Here is a 21,537-nt window from a genome sequence, read left to right as displayed (position 1 = left end):
TTGGGGAGCTTACAAAACTGGTAAACAAAGATAAAACAGGTTCAGAAGTTACCAGGACAAGAGAAAATGGATAATACTGTAAGCAAGGCATTAATAATGATGTGTTCATCTTCCAGGGACGAGTCAGGCTGCATCTGACTACGGGTGGCAGGAGATACACCTCCTGAAAAGAGCTGGTGTCAAAACCGGACTCTGAAGGTTAAGGAAGATTTTATGCAGTTGAATGTGGGAGAAGGAAATTCTAGGTAACTCGAAGGTGAAAAAATGTTCTGTGGATGAATAGGAAGGTTTTCTGTCTGGCTACACGTCTATGAGGAAAATGGTAACCAGAGAGCTAACTGGTCCTATCTATGTGACCTGGAAAATTTATAATTTATTCAGTCACGAATGAGGCAGTTTATCAACAGAGAAATGACCAGATAGAGAAATGACCTGAAAGAATAATCTGGAAGCAGCCAACGAACACAAATGTAATGCGATTAGGGGAAGTACAAGGTGTGTGTGTGAGCACATAAAGACAAATGTAGTTAAGGTAGTCATAAGGATTTGCCCACCCCAAATAGGGCATCCTGGGGAGTGAAAGAGGATGCTCTTGGTAACTATTCTGGAACACAGGCACAAACTGGGGCTGTTGTGAAAAAAACATGACATATGGTCATCTTAATCATGGGGCACTAGTATGGCATTTTAAGAGATGATAGCTTTATACTCTATGAAGCACCTTATTTAAAAATGGTTTGAAAGCAAAAGCAAACCCCTTAGAAATAAAATCAGATTTTGTGTGTGTGTGTGTGTGATATCTCCCATCCAAAAGCCATAAACTCAGGAAAACCCACCTATGACTTACGCTGGGCTATTGCCGAACCATAAATTGTCTGCTCACTGTCACACAGAAAACCCGGGTTCTTTCTATTCTGTAGGCTCTTTGAGGACAAGGAGTATGTTTTCTTTGTCACTGAACTTCCTCCAGGTCCAAGCACAGTGGCTTATAAAAATTATTTGATTTTTGTCGTATTGTTTTAGGTAAGACATCAAAGACAGAATACGGCAAAATTTTAGCTAAAGGGCATTAAGGTCTCCTCTAGGGGCCAGTGGCAATTAGAATTGGAATTGGTACCAGGTATAATAAAGGTAAAAAGGACGGATATGGAGGGAAAGCAGAGACATGAAGGATACAAAGGTTAACTGTACGATCCAACACAGTAGCCTTTAGCCACATTTAGCCATATAAATTCAAATTCATTAAGGTAAATAAAGCCAAATGTTCAGTTCCTCAAACGCACTGGCTATACTTCAAATATTCAAGTCACTACATTGTGACTAGTGACTACCATACTGCATGGCACAAATACAGAACACCTACTTCATCGCAGAAAGCTCTATTGGGACAGTTGCTCTAGAACTGGGAGAATCCTAGCACCTTCAACAACGGGGACAGAAAGCAGAGGGGTAGGTTTAAGAGGCAACGCAACATCTAAGCTTTTCATGGATGTCAAAAGAGAAGGAGAAGGAAAACAGAAGTAGGCTGGAACACTTGAAGACCTTAACAAAGTAGGCTTAAGAAAGTTTGACTGCCCATGAGTTCATCAATGTGAACACCTACTTGAGGCTGTTAAGTGAACTTGATGAAGAAGGAGAAAAATGGGACAAGAAATTGGGGGCCAAAAGGATAAGACTTCTTAGTTTGATTCTTATTTCTTTAAGTACAAATCTGATTTTTCAAATCCTCCACCAACCACGGCCTGTATCTATCTAAACCTTGATAAACATGGCATCACTAGCTGGTATTAGAGATAAAAAGGGTCCACAGGCATTATGCTTGGATGATACAGTCCATGTTTTCCCACAAGGTCAAGGATGGCAATACTGTAGGGTTGTCAAGATTTCTCTTTATGACTTTCAAAACTGTTTCTATATTAGTTTTGTTAATAATTTAGATAAAAACATTGGAATGGGCCAGTTGATTAAGATCGGAAGCAGAAATGCAAAAGGGCTATCTTTTCAAAAGCACCAGAAAGGAGCAAGAGGGGCAACATTTTGACACTTTGGCTTCAAGTCTGGGAGTTTATGGGCATTTGTGTTTTGTGTCAAAATACTGGAGTATTTTATATACATAAACCTCGTGAAATGTTGAGTAACAAAGTTGTGTGCTGCTTTTTTATGGATTCAGTGTGTAAAGGTGTAAATGTAAGGCAGGCTGTTATGTAAGTGATAGAAATCAAAGAGGGGCAGCAAAATTATTCCAGGGTTAAAAAAAATATTCTTGCAGCATTTTATTCTAACATGAACTGGAAAATAAACTCTCTTTTCACTTCAGAACACACATAAAGCCTGCATATTATTTGAAGTTGATAATAGAAACTGATATTTCCGAATAAGTCACTGAATACAACACTTTTAAGCCTCGATCCCACATCGGAATGACTGAATCAGATTTTTTTTTTTTTTAAGTGGTAAAGGTTGAGAACTGTAAAATCAGTCATAAAACATATGGAATACTGAGGGATGATTCAAACAATCTGACTTACTATTGTATGTATACACATTCATTTTTTCGAATTAGTACATACCATTGGAAACTGCATCAACCCATAAAAATAACTCATACGCCCATTATGTTTTTCCATTTTAAGCTTGTAATAGCAATAACGACCTTAGCAAAAGACATTTCCTTGGAATTAATGGCTGGCTGGGAGGCAGAGCCAAGGGCCACTGGTTCCTCCCAGCTGGTCATTAATCCTCAGGAAATGCCTGCACCTCCATCATTATTGCTAAAGCACCATTACAGAAAATTCTCACAGTTCCAATATATGGAAATTTGAGGCTATTTTGCAAGCCCACAGTATTCATGTTAGTTAATAGGCGACCACTGAGTACAGAGGCCGTAATTATCAAAATGACAGAAGGAAAAATATTGTTCTCCTAGGTCTGTAAGATTATAGGAAATTGGGACTAGCCTTATGGGAAGAAGTATATTTGATGCTAGGAGACATTAATTTAAAGGGATATTTGGAATCCTTCTTTTAGAGTTAATAAAAGATACAGCATCCATTCCCGTTACTTGGTTAAAAAATACTTTTTAAAACAGGTACAAATTAAGGTTATATGGATCTTTATTTTCTCTCAAGCTGATCAAAGAGAATGAGGTCAGAAAGCCTGTTTATGAACACAAATTATTATATTCAACTAGTGAAGTTTAGGGAAATGCAAACAGTTAAGAACAAGATTTCTTTCTTTTTAAGTCTTACTTAAAAATTGTACACATACCATTAAATATTATATAGCAAACATTTGCTCTAGACTTTATTACCCTAACAGGGTTTTTTTTTTCTTACCTTGGCTAGAGGCTTAGCACATGCAAACAAGCATCTAATAACTGAAGATCAAAATGATAAATATAGTGTTGGTGTTCTGAGGTATAGTTTTCAATTCTCAAAAAAAAAAAAAAAAAAAAAGAAAAAACCAACAACAAAAAACCCCACAGAAACCCACAGATTTACTGATTTCTAGGCTAAGATGAAAATTAGGTGTTTTCAGGTCTATTCATTCCCTCCTTTAAATAAACAGGGCCCAACAAATGGCTTCAAAGTAGGGAATTAATCCAAAAATCACACACAAAACAGTCTATAAATCTTTTCAATGTGTTATTGTAACAAACTACAAATGTTGGATATGATGCTTTACATGTAATGAAATTCACTGCAGATTCTCACTGTGTATTACAAATACCTACCCGGTTCTAAAAATGGTTTTGGAGCTAAAGAGACCTGCTATGGGGGTAAATTGTGCCCCCACCCAAAAAAAATGTTGAAGTCCTAACCCCCGTGTATCTATGAATGTGGCCTTATTTGGAAACAGAGTCTTCACAGATGTAACTGAGTGAAGATGAGGTCTTTTGGGCAGGCCCTAATCCAATATGACTGGAGTCCTTTCTAGAGAAGAGGAGATGTATACACACATGATGGGAAGAATATCATGAGATGACAGAGGGAGAGATTGGAGTGATGCAGGCCAAGGAACATCCAGAACTACCAGCGACCCAGAAGCCAAGGAAAAGGCAATGTAACAGATTCTCCTCGCGCCTTCAGAGAGAGCATGTTCCTGCCAAGACCTTAATTTCAGACTTTTGGTTTCCAGGACTGTTGGAGAATAAATTACTGTCACATTAAGGCACCCAAGTCCACGGTGCCTTGTGACAGCAGCCCCCGGAAACCATGACAGGATCCGAAGGAAGAGGTTCATCAGAAGAAATGTCAACATTACAAATGGAAAACCAAGAAAGACAGGTAGGGTGACAGGAAACTGCTCTCTATAGTGGAAAAGCAGTGGAACTAGAAGTCAGGAAACCTGGTTCTTGTCCTAGCTGACGAGGTTGAATGACCTTTAACTGGACACTGCATTGTTCTCAACTTACATTTTGTCACCTGCAGAATATGAGAGAATTCAACCACAGAATCTCTCCACTAAGTCTAGAGTTACTGTGGGGTACATCAAGCACCAAACAGACCAACAATTCCATATCTACATCACCCCCCCATCACTATTTTGGCTAAGCTTGGATGAGACCTCAGTGATAGACAACAGGATATAGAAATGTAAGCTTTCCTTCACCACGTCCATAGCCACAACAGCAGTGTGACCACATTTGGATCAAGTAAGGCCCAAGGGTGTTTGCTATGGAAGTCATAGCAGCCTGTTATGACATTCTTTTTAATATTTTTCTTTAATACATAGTTTTTTCTGAACTTCCGAGATTCTCAAAATGTCTCCAGCTGATTTAAAAGTAAGCTTTGGTTTAAATAATTGCTATCACCAAAAATAAAGAATGTTACTCATAAATCATGAGGTTTTAAAGTGGCAGTAGGAGAAGGATTAGTCCAAAGAGGAAAAGAAGCGCTTTATATGCCATAGCATAGTTGGGACTTAGACTTTGATAGAACAGTGGTATCAAATATGTTAACGTTGTTCTCCATAAGGACCCTGGTGATCAGATTCACAACCTGTTGCTCACTGGTTATGTCCAAACATCACCATCATCACCATAAATGTATGTGGTCACCAAATCAAACACTCAGATTCCAGGAGGGACCAGTAGAATGCGACAGACCTTTGTTGTCACGCAATGTTAATACTCAGCATTCGAACTACTTGTAAATCCAGTGTTTCTCAGACAGGAGTACAAGACTGATATATTTAGCTGGTGAGGGAGCTTGGCCATCTGCCAATGTGTGTACCTCGGCACAACTTTGCTGTGTGTGTGTGTGTGTGTGAGAGAGAGAGAGAGAGAGAGGGAGGGAGAGAGAGAGATTGCGTGTGTATGACAGAGAGTTGCGATTTTTTTTTTTTAATCGGGAAACCTAATGTTATCGCGTTATTCTCAAATGGGGATATTCCTACAGGTCTCAAGCTAATAAGAGTCTATCCCAGTTTGTCCTAGAGACCGGGCCAGAAAGCCAAAGTACAATTAACAGGACATTTCCCCAAAGAATATCTGTTCTCGTGGACATTCAAAATCTGTGTGAAATGGATTTCTAGAGGGAGAAAAGTATTTCTCCACAACTTCAGGACTCTGGACACATGTTTCAGTATATCCCAAGAGGGCAAACAGGTACTCAAATCAGCCTGTTGTTGTATGTGGCCTCAGGAAAAGCAGGTGTGTTACCCTACGAGGCCAACTCTTTGCTTCCTGGCCTCTGAAATTGGCAGAACTCTTAACATCGTACAAAAGCTTGAGTTACTCCAGGCAAATAGTTAGCTGTGTGCCAAGCCCACCTATGATTTTGGCTGGGCCAGCCAGCCCTTTCTAATGAGGGAATGTGAAAGAGGAACTACAGCCACAGATAGGAACCAGGGGCCAGATTTCCACTCTCTGCCTTCCTACAGCCACAGAAGGCTTTTGCATACTTAGAAGAGAAGATGCTTAATGTCTGTCATCACAGGAGATGTCGAAAACTCTCAAGCAACCTACAGTCTTAGAAAAGAATACTTCTGGAGGTCATACATGAATTACACAGGTGGTAAAACTGTAGAGAACTTGATACCCACTGATACACACGCATGTGAGTACCATAAGCATAAGAATGTGGGAATATGATGGGTGGATTTTGTTCATGCAATATCCTAGCGTTATTCTGTGCTATAGCTTTACAAAACACCACCACGGAGAGGCAACGGGGCAAAGTGTACGAGGGACTGTTGCGTATAATTTCTTACTACTGCAAAGGAATTTACAGTGATAGCAGTTAACAAGAACAATAAGGTTACATTTGCTGGAATTTGGAGTAGAGGAGAAAGGGAGAAAGTAAGGGAGTCTACTTTTTCTCTCTGCCAGAAAAAGGGCAAGAAAGAAACTTTGATATTTAAAAAAATATGAATGCGCGAGGTTCTCAAAAGGGGCCTTTCTAGTTTGACGTTTTTCCTATCTAGGAATTCGGAAACAATGTGGAGGGCCTTCCTTTTGATCTTTTTTTTAGGGGAAAAGAAGAGAGGTCACTAAAATCCAAACCATGTTGGGAGAAGACAATATATCTCTACATAGGTACCCCATCAGCTATTTTTCATACTGAATACTTTCAAGTGTCACAATATTCCACACAGTTTACCAATTTTGCATTAAGTTAAAAGTCATTCATCCCCTAGGAGATTTTACTATGACTCACGAGCATGGGAAGCTGTGTGTTGTACACCAGTGTGATCATCTTCTGTAGATTAACTGGAGTCTGGAACTGCATTCTCCCATATCTGCCTCAGCTTTCCCTATGGATTTTACTTGGGGAACTGATGCTATACTGGTGTTCTCCAATTTGGATCTTCCTACTTGAGGTCCAGAGAAAGACAGGAAAAGCAACTAAATTTATTGAGCACTCACTATGTGCCAAGCACTGTGTATTGAGCTGCCTAGACCAGGAAGGGTGGGACCCATGTGTGGTGAGGGTATAGGCTCGTGCCCCAGACATGACATCACACTACCGCTCTGCCCACTCAGAATCACTGGCTTAGGAGGCCAAAAACGATTACATGATTCAGTGGCTAAGGTCACAGACAGCCATGGAGGAAAGGGCCCCAGGAAAGCAGCATCTACAAATCCCAAATGGACAGCTGGATTGTTGTGGCTAGTTTGACTGGAATACACAAACATGTAACATAATCAACAGGAATGTTTCACCAAAATCCACTCTCTACTACCCAAACTTGAGTTCTTTCAGCCCTGTAATTAAACATAAAGCCAAGCTGAATTGAGGCAACAAAACAAAAAATGAGTATGATACAAATAAGGGGGAAAGCTGCTTCTAGAAACGTTAACTGTATATCCAATAGATTTTTTTAAAGAAGATAACAATGGAAATATTCATTTGAATATCACTGTGTCCACTCTACCTTCTTTTCCCTCGATTTTAACTCTCTTGGATGACCCTCTGCGTGGAGGCACTTGGCATTCCTACTGGTTTCCTCCAACACCACATCCTCAGCTCCCCACAGACCGACCTCCCCCCTTAGACTGCATCTCTACAGAAATGAGTTGTCATCTACTGCCTGGGATCACTGCAACCTCCAAGGTCACTTCCACTGTAAGGGATGCTCCATGTCCCAAAATTTCCCTTCTCATTCAGGTGTGTTTTGAGCATGCCACTCTTCTGTTTCGAACTCCGCAGTGACTACCTGAGGAGACACGGATCTATAATCCTCTCCTTAAATGTCCATCACTTGAGACACCTTCTCCTGGGTCACTTTACCCCTTTGTCACACACTTTGATCCCCTGGCTGGCCCCCCTCTGAACCTCACCCAACACTGCTTGTTGACTCACTCACTCTGCACACAAGTGGAATCGTATCCTGTTGGAACTGTTTTAATATATGTCATTATACTTCTGAACGTTGTCCATGTTAGCCTGACAACCAAAAGAGCAGATGAAAATGGAAACAGAAAAAGAACAAATGCCTCCTAATTGTTACATAGGACAAGGGTGAGGATGATGATGGTGACCTGAGTTTTAAAAGTTTGGAGTAGAGGAAAGGGAGAAAGTAAGGGAGTCTAATTTTTCTCTCTGCCAGAGGGGTGCCTGGGTGGCTCAGTGGGTTAAGCCCCTGCCTTCGGGTCAAGTCATGTCTCAGGGTCCTAGGATCGAGCCCCTCATCAAGCTCTCTGCTCAGCGGGGAGCCTGCCTCCCCCGCAATCTCTCTGCCTACTTGCAATATCTTTCTCTGTCAAATAAATAAATAAAATCTTTAAAAATAAATAAATAAAAAGGTATATAAACAACAAGCAATTTCATTCCCCCTATTATAAAGCATTAAATTTTAATTGCCAATTATCTTTACTGCAATCACCTTATGACTGTATGGTGCTTTGTGACCCTTACATTACTTCTTTACATTATTCTAACTACAACCCAGAGAGGAAGCCTCAGGAGATACGATACTTGTCATCCCCATCTTGCATCAGAGGAAACAGCCTCCAGGGTGTTAAGTGACTTATCCAAGGACATAGAGTTACAAATTCATTAACTCAGGAAGCAAGTCAAATAGGCCTTCCATTGCAAACCTAGCATTCCATTGACAATACCATCTCAAGTCTCGTTTAGAGCCAAGATTCATAGTTTAGAAACACTAGACAAAGTCAGAAAAATCTGGGAATGTTACCATGGGAAAGAAAAAGCTGACTTCATAAATTCTCACAGGTTTTAACACTAATGATACAAGGTACTATATTTTGTGCATTTACTAGGAGCTGGACATGTTGGCTAAAACTGCAAAGGAGGGAATATGAGCTGTGTTTTACAAAAGAGGACACTGAGGCTCAGAGAGGCAACAGCGACTTCAGGCTGGTAAGGGCTAAGGCCCAGACTCAAACCCAGATCCGAAGTGTGTCCACTTTATACTGCCCTAAGGAAGAAGAATTATTTTGAAGAGAGACATACCAGCTGTTCTCTATCACCAAGAAGAACACCACAAAAGGAAATGGACTGAGAACCATGCAAGGAGAAATTTAGGTTGAATGTAAGACCACCCCGTGACAGGCGGGTGTTTAAATTTGCACATCACGACCAAGGGTACTCACGACATCTTTCTAGACAGCTTTTTCCTCACATACAAAGAGATTTTCTACCAAAGATAGTTTTGAGATCGTAAGTAGATCAATAGAAATATTTTCTCAGGCTCAAAAATTTTATAGAAAGATAAAACCTCAAAATAAGACACCTAAATTTTCACTCTGATTTTAAAAGTTGTGCTTGCCTTACGGATATAAAATGTCAGCTTCTCAAATGCGGGACACTAAATTTTTATGGGAACATAATTACTTAAAAGAATAGGAAGTAACAATGATGAACACATACCAAGAATCCTGGGCAGAAAACTCCTTTTTTCGGGAAAAAAAAAAAAATTCAGTCACAAGGGAATTCTTCATACTGTGACCATGTATGGCCAAACCCTCTCCAACTATACAATCCAGTTGAACATCCTACTAATCCCATAATGTACATAATGAATATAAAAGCTCACTCACTCCATCACAGCAGGAAACAATGTGGTACTTACTGTATGGTCGGAATTAGCTCTCTGTGAATACTCAGGAACGCTTAAGAGGTAGATAATAGAGCAGTTTTGTTCCCATAGGTGTTAATGACTGAAAAGAGTCCCAGTTGATATTCACTGAGATTAGTGATTTAATGGCAAAGCAGATTAAAACTATGTGTTAGACTAAGTCACCCTTTTATTGTTTAGAAAATTACAGATTTTAAATCTGTAATTTAAAATTTACAGATTTTTGTCTTATATTCAACCTAAGTTTAAAACAGATTTTAAATGGTTTTTGTGTAGCTTATTTATTGTCTGAACAGGATGTATAAAGCAACACACAAAGTCCTAAGCCTGACTGATTCATGGATAAACTCGCATGTCATAAGCTACCCCCAGAAGAAGAGCATTACTGATAAAAAAAAAAAAAACACAAAAGACTACCAGTGCCTTGGTTTGATAGCCTGGAAATGAGCACACTGTACACAGCAAATCCAAACAGAACGTCATTAAACTCTATCCCTCTGCAATGCAAGGAATGCAAAGGGGATGAATTAGAGTTGGGAATGAGTTGGCTTTCACCCACTGCATATAGGAATTATATGGTCCAAAGACAAGAAAGGGGAATAAAGAATGTAAAATCAAACTTTACTTACACTTAAACAAGACATTTAAAATTTGGAGTGCCTGGGTGGCTCAGTCGGTAAGTGTCTGCCTTAGGCTCAGGTTGTGATCCCAGCGTCCTAGGATTAAGCCCTGTATTGGGTTTCCTGCTCAGTGGGAAGCCTGCTTTCCCTCTCCTAGCCCCCCTACTTGTGTTCCCTCTCTCACTGTCAAATAAATAAATAAAATCTTTAAAAAAAAAAAAGTAGTTTAAAATTTACTGAGAACACAGAATGAAAATGCTATAGGATGGACAGTATTATCACACATCGGCTTTCCATTCTTTCTGATAAACCCATAAGGTGTGCACCCAGCGTCAGGGGCAACGCAGGGAGGCGTGGAGACGGTCATGTGCATACTGTCCAACTCCATCAAATGAGAGATGCTTCAGCCATTTCCATTAAGGAGTTTAGAGAACATTCAAGTTGGGTCCTCTAAGAGAATATTGACAATAAAGAAAACATAGGGACAGAGATCCTAGAATAAGGAAATGATACTCTAGGATCAGCCTCTGACATGCACTGGTATCTGTCTTCCCTGACCTCAGAATCGTTTGGAACAGTGAATGATAAAAGATGGCAAAACAAATGCTCCTTTAGAGAACATCATCAGCTATCATCTTATGATTCCCTATTCCTAAACAGGGTAATTCCCTCACCTTCCTGGGCTTTGGTGTTCCCATAATAGGGTGCTCCCTCAAGACTGAAAATTTTTGGATAGTCTGGAAACTCGTCAGGCCTGCACTTCCTTTATTGGTAATGTTAATGCTTAAACTTCCAAGTCATGCCACATTGCTACCTTTGTTATCCTGACTGCTGAGTCCTTACCCCTTTGGTGGTATAAAACCTAGTGTATTAGATCCCTTGCTTTACGTGGGATGCTTTAAAATGTCCCTGAAAGGAGTCAAAGGCACAAAAAATTATTACCTGATGTTCCTCTCTTGTTTATTTTCATGTGAACACTAAGAATTAGGAGTGAAGGATAGGGGAAACGCAATTAAAGTAAGTTTTTGTGGAAAAAAACTTAGAGAGACTACCTGAGAAGACTATTCTGTGAGGTTCTGTCAACAAAGCTTTCTTCTGTTTTTCTGATGGTCCAAAGCTGTGACAAAAATTCTCTGAAGGTACAGTGCTGGAGTGTCTATTTTGGAAAGCAGAATGCTATTTCCAGGAGCAAGGGAATGGAAAGATTACTACAGGGCAAGGCATTCAAAGTCTGTATCGGGCCCGGGTGATAGTGGCTCACAGCTTACTTCTTCAGTGGAAAGGCATAAGCTGGAATTTGAAATTATCACAAACACTGCCTTGATGCTTATGGTTTGGGCTTTTAACCCCTTTGTGGCCTCTTTGAAAATACAGATCCTCAGATTCCAAAAAAAAAAAAAAAAAAAGACAAAGCACGCGATTCAAATCCACATTCGTACCGGAAAACAAACATTCAAAGCCCACACTTTATACATAGTAAAGAAATGCTGTCATTCTATTCAGCCAACATTTATTAAGTCCTGCTTCAGGCCTGAAATTATACTAATAATCAACAGTGATGATCTACAGACTGCCTGCCCCACGGTGAATAAAGTTTTTGGGTGGCTTCTCATTGAATTTTTACAACTCCTATGTAATGAAAACTATTACGACCCTTTGCTCCAGACACAAAAAGACCAGAGCTGGTGACCATGAGTAGCTTGCCTTGCTAAGCGGCTAACTGACGGCAGGCGGGCTGAGCTCTTAATCATTTGCTGAATTTCCTCCTAGGTCCTAGGTGCTAAGGGTAAAAGGATAAATGTGATATGCTTTCCACTTTTAAGAGCCATTTTTTAAATACAAAGCGTAGCAGTATCCAGAAATATTAAGGTGTGCAATTCATCGTTTTGACACCGGGTGATTTTAAAGTTATCTGATAAACAAATTATCAGCATGAACAAAGAGGAAAAAAAATAGAGCAATGTATGTTGAGACCGTGGCCCAAAAGAATTATCTTGATCTTTCTAATTCCCTGTCCCTTCTTTCTTGGTACCAATATCTGGCAACTTTTTTTTAAAGATTTATTTATTTATTAAAGATTTATTTATTTATTTATTTATTTATTTATTTATTTATTTGACAGAGAGAGGAAACACAAACAGGGGCAGTGGGAGAGGGAGAAGCAGGCTTCCTGCTGTGCAGGGAGCCCGATGCGGGGCTCGATCCCAGGACCCTGGGACCATGACCTGAGCTGAAGGTAGACACTTAACAAATGAGCCACCCAGGAACCCTGGCAATTTAATACCTATCTTTTTATAACTATACTAACCAGATGAATTTGACTCACTATTTTGATAGATCAAATATGTGTACATTTGATATTAACCTGGATTTTGGCCATGGTGATAAAAAGAGGATGTAACTTCAGGCCCACTTATACAACTAATTCATAGATAATATGTATAGCTATATTCAAATAATGACATAGAGTGTCATTAGGATTTGGAAAACAGCATAATCAGGTCTATGGAAGGACTGTTAAATTCTGAAGAGCTCAAAATACTTGAAAACTGGAATTTAATTTAGCTTCTCAGCTTCTGCAACACAGAGGAGTCATCTAAGGGGCTGACACCAGGTTCTCCTTTTTGGTTCTCCAGAAGGTAAGTGCCCCAAAGGCAGCTCCCATCTATACTGTTGGGCTCGGTAACCCCAGGACCCAGCACAAGGGCTTCATCCATAGCACTGTCAGAGACTTGAGTAAAATGTTCAGATAAACGGAAAACTGCAAAATCAGAGGGTCTTGCCATTGCAGCCTTAGGGTTTACATGGTCTAGCCAAACAAGAAAGAAGTAAACCAACAAGCAAATGAACAAAAACAGTGTCCAAAACAGGCCGGTTAAGCATCTGACTCTTGATTTGGGCTCAGGGTCATGAGATCAAGCCCTGCACTGGGCTCTGTGCTGAGTGCAGAGCCCACTTAAGATTCTCTCTCTCCCTCTCTAACCCCCACCCCCCGCCCAAAAACAAAAAAACCAAAACACAGTGTCTAAGCAACTTCTTATGTGTCTGTGTTGTCCATCTTACATGCTTGGGCTTCTGCAGGATCCTCTGTTCGAAGAGACACTCAAAGTGCATTTTCTGGGTGAATGGATTGAAACCCCAGCACAAAATAATGACAAATCGTCCCTTCCCTTGGTCCTACAGCGAGGATTAGCTGAATGATCATTGCACGCCCAAACAGGACTCTCTGATGAGGCAATTTCCCTCTTCTTGAATTCCAAGAACTATCATTCCACAGTGTAAGGTAAGAGTAAGTCTAATGTAAGACTTCTGAATCTGAACAGGGGGCAAAAGCCTGTTAACCCAAGCCTGATTTGCAGCCACTCATCAATATGGACGAAACATAATTTTTAAAAAGAGACCTTTGCTTCCCATAGCATCCTAAAAAAAGGCAGCATACTTCTAAAATTGCATTTAGTAGAAGAATAAATAAAGCATGAGTGAAAAACAAATTTCAGGGTCATAGCTACAGTGGATTACTCCTGAGGATGGAGTCTGGGTAACCTGGGTCTAGCAATCAACAGATAATCTGAAAACCTTATGTCTGCCATTACTCCCTGCCTCTTTCCCTAGCCAAGTCTTTTACCGCCCTGCCCCCCATCTGGTGGAGGTGCTAATGAGTACTGAAATGGCCAAAGGGCAGGCAGGGGTGGGGGATGGGGGGTGCGTGTGTGGGGGGGGGGGGGGGGGGGGGTGAAGGGAAGGCTGGGGAAACAAAGCAAAGAAGGAGACAGGAGGCTGGATCATCTACAGACTCCCTGGGTAACAGAGCTGGGTGGGGCAATAAAGGTTCTTGTGTTTACAGCCCTCCATGCTTAAGAGCCATTGGCTGCAGAGAGAATATTCCTGTTCGGTACTGAACCGAAAAGCATGGGTAAACTGAGCAACCTGTCCGAATGTTTCCAGCTCATCAGAACACATAAGTCCTGATTTCAGTTCGAAGTAGGCACAGGAGGCTCGATTCAATGCCATCAAATGGAAATTATTCCAAAAACGGTGAAATATTTGTGTCTGATATTGAAGGGTTCAGAATAAGGAATTCCTGGATTAAAAAAAAAAAAACAATTTGAAATAAATCCAGATACCACCCTTAAAAACAGAACAAAAATGTTTTCTTGAAGTGTGGTGGTTTCGCCTATGTTGCCTGGTAAAAAAATACACACACACGCGCGCGCGCACACACACACACACACACATACACGAAGAGAGCATATTAACTGTATTTATATACATCGTGAGAATTTCTAATATGCCACCCGTAAGCACTCAATTTGGGGTAAACATGGGTAAATATGCGTATGGTGATATGGATAGTCTTAAGCACCTCTAACTGTCATGTAATTCCATATTCTTTGAATTCCATAACACCTGACATTTTATTAGAGTGGAGTTGAGATAAAGGTCTTAGACAGAATTTGGCCAAGCTGATTATTTTGCGTAGCGAGATAGGACATTTATCGGAACTAATTCCTGTCTATGATTTGCCACTCAATCAAGCGCTCTATTATAGTCTGATAAGACCACACGGTTTTTGTGGAACTGTGGCAGTATTCCCTTAGTGGCAGACCCCGAGGTCCATGCTGTACGGTCCAGAAATAGTCAGGATCTGGTAGAAGTTGGCCAGGCCAGACTGAGCCGGATGACAAAAGAGGGCAGGTTATCGAACTTTTCCTTAAAGACTTCGTTTAATAGGATAATTAAGGATAGCATTCCAACATTTAATCAAATAAAAAAGATATTAATCTTGAATCAAAATATGAATGATCTGAATCCAATTCTTGATTCATTTCTTAGTATTTTTATATTTAATCTTGCATTTTTAAAGTGCGATTTTTAGTTAATTTTGCAGTAAACTATTAAAAGAGAAAGTTTAATCACTTTTCTCCCACAGAGTTCTGTTAGGGTTTGCAAAGTACTCCATTTTTATCAGAAAATATGGCAAAGTGGATGGTTTCAGAAAACACGGCTTACCAAATTTAAACACATTATATGCATCAGAAGACTCATGTTTGAGTTACTGATCATAGAGCAAAGAACCACGTGCTTTCAGGGGAACATCTTCACTTTTAAATGCATGTTATTAATACAAGTTTCCCGGGGAAAATGGATTCACCTCCCCACACTCCATTAGCAGTTCTTGATGTCATATCAAAGTCATTTCTTCCCCTCCGACTCCCATAAAAAGTTACAATTATCTGCAATATGCATTATTAGCTATTTCTTTCTAAACTTCAAAGTTATACTTCAGTTTAAACAAAGCAAGTGTTAAATTACAAATGGCTAAAAGTTAAAAAAGAAAAGGGGGGGACAAACATCTGGAGGGGAAAAGTCATGGAAATGAAAACCTAATGTTTGAACTTCAACATCGGATTCCCAGGTTCCTCAATGCACTAATGCCTGGGAGCTTTAGAAGAAATCCAGAGTTTCAATCAGTCTAGTTTGTAATAGGTTTTATGCTGATTTAATTTCCTGTACTTGATCTTTACATCATCACTTAAGTTTCTAGATGTCTTCAGACTTGAAAAAACAAAAAGCCTTTGTTGCCTATCTAGAATCCTTACATGTCTGACCAACAGCTGAAATTACATCACTTTCCTGTGCATCACAAGCTCTGAAAAGACAACTGCCTCCTCAAAAGAGATGGAATGGAAATGCATATTTTTAAATCAGTGCACTGCACACACCCCGTTACCAAATAAAGAGAATGAGCAACCCCCCCCCCCCAAAAAAAAACATCTGGGCTTCGTTAGTGACCAATCCTGGTTCAGCAAAGGCAGCTAGTCCGTGGTTCAATTTCAAGGTCAATCTCAGTATCTCTAGAGGGCTGGTGGGTTGGTTGGCTTTTTACCCTTTACAAACCACCAGTTCCTATTGGGGGTATACTCCCTTTTCTGTCGTGTTTCCTTTCTCATTAAGATATTCTGAAAACAAAACACCTACAAACACCTTTGTTCCCACTGATTTACTCTTTATTACTCTGTCCTTGCCTCTTTTCCAGAAGCACTAGTTGCTTCCCTCAGCAACATCTGGATGAAGCCTTCCACCCTCCGGGTTCCCATCTTCTTGAGCCTTCACTCAATGCCCTAAAACTTTTTCCAAATATTTTCCATCACTAACTCTATTCTGGGATGAGCTCCCTTCCTAAGCTAAAACTAAGGAAGGCAAATATTAAACGCCTCGTCTCAACTGGCAGAAGGATTGAGTAACGGAATTCTATGGAGCCTCCAAGAAACCAGAGCATCTCTGGACGTGCATATTCTGACCCACAGGAGGAATCATGCTTTTCAAACTGATGAACTACACATGACGCCAAACCTCGACCGTGAGAAGAAAGGCTTATAAGCGGCTACGTACAATTCTCCCCTGAATGGAAAACAGACTTAAAATGAACTTTAGGATTATTTATAAGCAGTTCTTAAGCTTGATGATACTCAACTGAGATCCATTAAAGACATAATGGTACCACCAAGGGTGTCTGGTTAGTTGGTGCCTGACTGTCACCTTGCCCCTCGTGTGTGGCTACGGGTACTATAAGTAAGTAGGGTGTAGGCTGTCGGTGGTAACTACATGAAAATGTACAGAGGAATGAATCGTTGTGTCTAACATTATTTGGGCATTCGCGTGTGCTAAGCCTTTTATTAAGCCCTTTGCATGCGTGATCTTATTTAATCCCCACAACTCTATGTATGAGAAATATATCTATCTAACAACTATGAAGAAAGTACTGCTCTTGCCACCTTCTTAGAGAGAAGGAAACCGAATCTTTTAAAGGTCACATAATTGGCTCAAGACTCCACGGTTAGTCAAGTGATGGGGCACAATCTGCACCCAAGCCATCTGAATCCAGACCCTGAGCTCCCAGCTATGAAACCAGGAGGAAATGGAGGTCCCACTTCTCTTTCCTGCCTTTATATCTTGCCTCCTTCACACCAAAAATTTTTAAAAAGCAGAAGTCAGGGAGCCTGGGTGGCTCAGTGGGTTGAGCCTCTGCCTTCTGCTCAGGTCGTGATCTCGGGGTCCTGGGATGGAGCCCCGCATAGGGCTCTCTGCTCAGCGAGGAGCCTGCTTCCCCCTCTCTCTCTGCCCCCCTCTCTGCCTGCTTGTGATCTCTCTCTGTCAAATAAATAAAATAAAAATCTTTTAAAAAATAATAAAAAAATAAAAAGCAGAAGTCCAGACTAGTTCACTGAAAGAAAAGACCCAAAAACTCTTTCAAACTCAGGAGGCTGGGGAGTGCACAAAAGAGAATAAAGGAAAGAACAGAAGTACTCCTAATCAAAATCCAGTTAATATACTCACTGAATTGGCCAATGGTCCATCCCCTTGATGAAGCAAGACTGATGCAAGTTTCTGCCCTACATCCACATGTATAGTTTTGGTTAGTCAACTCCTGAGTAGCCTACCATGTGCCAATTCCAGTCACAACAGATGAGAGGATTCCACGACAGACTTTTTTTTCCAAGCCTATTACATGACACTGTAAGAGTTATAGGACATCTTTTTAAAAGTGAAAAAAACTTTAAAGCAAAACAAAACAGCTCAGAAGAATAAAGGGGTAGCAATTTGACTTTGAGGCCATGTACTTAGCAAATCTAGTCAGTTGAAAAATATATCTCTAATACAAGGAAATCGGTGAATGACATTGTTGGAAAGAATTGAACTCACTATGAAGTACAAGCCCATTTCCTATGGAAAATGCAATGATTTATTTCTTTAGCAACAGCCTTCCAGCAAAGAATGCACTGAACTGAATGTCTGGCCATGAGCGGCTGCAGACTCTACCCAACAGAATATACACAAGCGAAGAGGAAACACACCGTCTAGAAAAAATACACAATTTCCTTTTACTTCCTCTTCTAAGTAGAACAGCTCTTCTTTGGGGACCGAGTCAGGGAGCTGTGACAGTTCACTCACTATAAAGTATTTTCCATTCTCACAGCCTGTAAAATTTAGAAATCACCACCGTCAATGGGGATGACCCAGTTATTCCCAGAAAGCATGGGCCTCCCCGGTGGATGTCTCTCATGGGCTTCTTACCCAGCATGAAGATCAGATACCTGGAATCCATATCTCCAACGAGTAAGAATCCATTAAGGAGGGGCACCTGGGTGGCTCAGTGGGTTAAAGCCTCTGCCTGCAGCTCAGGTCATGATCTCTGGGTCCTGGGATCAAGCCCCGCATCGGGCTCTCAGCTCAGCGGGGAGCCTACTTCCTCCTCTCTCTCTGCCTGCCTCTCTGCCTACTTGTGATCTCTGTCTGTCAAATAAATAAAATCTTAAAAAAAATCCATTAAGGAAGAAAAAAAAAAAAGCACATAGGTCCTTGGCTGAAAACTGGCTGTGTAAAGATGAGTGGTGGGAAGAAAAGCCATAAAGATAGGTGGGTGTGAAAAACCTAAACTTATAGAAACAGAGAGTAGAATGGTGGTTGCCAAGAGTGGAGAGTGTGGGGGAAGTGAGGAAGTGTTGGTCAAAGGATACAAATTTTCGGTTATCAAGCCTGGGCATCTAGCATGCTGATTATATTAACAACACTGTGTTATATGCTTGAAAGTTGTTAAGAGAGTAGATCTGAAATGGCCTCACCACAAAAAAAGGGAAATGGTAATTATGTGAGGTGACCTTAAACAAATGTTATGGCAGTAATCATTTTGCAATACATAAGTATCAAATCAATATTTCATATTCCTTCAGTCTACACAACGTTATATGTCAATGATCTCTTTGTGAAGCTGGGGGATACAAGAGAGGCCACACTCTCGCGCCCCCTAACTTTCACTGTCTTGGCTTACGTTTTATTTCATTTTAGCAACACTAATATCGTGACTTCCAAGAACTCTTGGAAGTCACGATATTTCTATAGAAAATATTCTATATTTTCTATATTTCTATATTTCTATAGAAAATATACTCTCATGAGTAAAAGTGAAAATAATTACTCTGAATCTTCCCAGGAAGGAGGCCTTAGGGACAGTGAGCAGAGGCTGCAAGGAGGCAGATAGAAGAATTTTCTAATTCCGAAAGTTCCGAGCTTTCCAAGAAGGAAGAGGCAGCCTTAAGAGGTAGTGGGTTCCCTAACACTAAGGATCTCAAGCAGTTCAGATGATTACCACCTGGTGAGTAGGTCTGGAGAGAATTCACTTATTGACCAGAAGGTTGAATGAAATTCTCTTACTTTAAGGTTACATTGCAACGCTGAGATGTTTTTAATCTAAAGATCATCCCCATTTCCTTGTGCTAAGAAATCTAATCCCAACACATGTTGAGCAGAGGAAAAAAAAAATACAAGATGAATAAATTAAATGAAAGGCAATACCACAATATAAATAGAAAGTGATGTAGAACTCTAGAGGAGAAAGGAATGGCATACCAACAGGAAAATATAATACAGCAGAGCAGCAAAGACACTTAAAAAAGATGAAGCCTGGGGCGCCTGAGTGGTTCAGTGGGTTAAGCCTCTGCCTTCCACTCCGGTCATGATCCCAGGGTCCTTGGATCGAGCCCTGCATCGGGCTCTCTGCTCAGCAGGGAGCCTGCTTCCCCCTCTTTCTCTTCCTGCCTCTCTGCCTACTTGTGATCTCTCTCTCTCTCTCTGTCAAATAAATAAATAAATAAATCTTTTAAAAAAAAAAAAAAATGAAGCCTGCAGGATAGATCAGGGAAGAGAGAAAAGGAAAGCCAAAGGTCCCATTGCAGAGGATATGTCCTATAGAGGATGCCTTTATCTTTCTTGAGAAATGGCTTTATTCATTTTTAAGGTTTTTCTCCTCTGTCAACGGGGCAGACAGACCAGAAGAATGTGGGTAGTGTAGCAGCAAAGGGAACAAGGTGGTAAAATGAGTGAAGCTCCTTGGTGAGCTCTGGATTTCTGGCCTCAAGGAACTGCAGCATCAGTGTGCCTGTCGATCAAGAGCACCGGCCTAGAAGCCACAGTCATTAACGTCAGTCTGCAGGAATGACCACTAACGGAAGCAAACCTCTGAAACTGAAAACATGGCTTCCTAAAAAGCCGCTGTAACAAGGAAAAACACAAGCCACTTCGAAAATGAGACGTGTCCAAAGCAAAGCAATGAAGGAAACAACAAAGAAAGAAAGAAAAAGAAAGAGAGAGAGAGAAAGGAAGGAAGGAAAGAAAGAAAACGTTACAAAGTTATCTCATACACATTTCATCTGAATTTTATCACCATTTCTAATCAACTTCCAAGGTTTCATAATAGCCTTTAACCTTAGTTACTCAACCCATGGAACAAGTCATCTCATTGTTACCGGGATTTGAAGAAAGAGTGGAGACTCTTTTCATGTTGATAAGAGATAGAAAGAGGAGTCACTCCCAGGAAAGAAAAGCATTGTGAGTAAACTCCTGGAGCCTAATGGTAAAGGGCATGATAATTCCGTGCTTGCCTTAACCCTTTCAAAGACCATGGAACCAGAAGTCAGAAATACATGTAACTGATAGAAAATAAAAGTAATCTTCATTTAAAAAATGGAAAAACAGAAAATTTTCATTACCTTAAAAAAAAAAAAAAAAAAAGCCCAGAAAATATATCTGATTACTCACCCATTTCCTAGGTCTGCCTCTTGGCCGTTTTTCTCCAGTGGCTTCTGCTTTCTGCAAAATGAAAAAGGAAGTCATATTGTTTCCTACCTGACATTATTTATAAGCGCTGCACTGAGGGACACATTCCAAGTAAGACTGTTCTGGTTTGCGATGAGGTATGGAGATTGCTTTAACAATCCCGTTCTCCTTGAAGGCTCATCTTCTCGTCGGAGTAGCTCCTCCTTCCCCAGTGTTTCATGGTATGATGCACAGAGACATCTACTCATCTCTCACCCTCAAACACTCCCCCGGAATGATCTCCTCTGAAATGCATGAAAACGCTTTAAATAAGCCATTTCGCTTTTATTTCTATCCACAATTAAAAAAAAAAATACTCCCACATATCCATAATTGTATAAAAGAGTATTTTAGAAAAGTAATGGCTCTTAACTGATTTTCTTTCCATATCACAGCTAAAGTTACAAAAATTAAAACTGATTTGTTGCTTTACAACTTACAAAGCACCTCCACCTACACTGCTAATCAAAGTAGTTCCAAAGTAAGGAAGAATACATAGGCTTCTGAGTCAAATAAAATGAAACATTTGCATTCTTCTACATAGTTAACTTTTTTGGGGGCAGTTCCTTGCCAAAAAGTCACGTGTCAACCAATTCATTGAAACAGAATGAGAGAGAGAGAGAGAGAGAGAGAGAGAGAGAGAAGTTGGCAAAATCATCCATGTGTGTCCCTGTGATGGAAACTAGGGGTGCCAAAAACCAGCAATTAATAAAAATGCAGT

General features: G+C 40.4%; 1 protein-coding gene across 4 annotated transcripts in view; it reads right to left on the bottom strand.

Annotated features, from left to right (window-relative positions):
* The window catches only part of HMGA2 (high mobility group AT-hook 2), a 141,582-nt gene that overhangs the window by 106,207 nt on the left and 13,838 nt on the right, over positions 1–21,537 (bottom strand). For all 4 annotated transcript variants that reach the window (XM_047742622.1, XM_047742625.1, XM_047742626.1 and 1 more), the window contains one exon: positions 20,760–20,810. In XM_047742622.1, coding sequence (XP_047598578.1) covers positions 20,760–20,810 — 51 coding nt within the window. The remainder of the gene's footprint in view (positions 1–20,759; positions 20,811–21,537) is intronic.

Source organism: Lutra lutra, chromosome 8 (genome assembly GCF_902655055.1).
Source record: "Lutra lutra chromosome 8, mLutLut1.2, whole genome shotgun sequence".
Lineage (NCBI taxonomy): Eukaryota > Metazoa > Chordata > Mammalia > Carnivora > Mustelidae > Lutra > Lutra lutra.
Note: the sequence above shows the minus strand (reverse complement) of the source record. Positions and strands in the feature narration are given on the sequence as shown.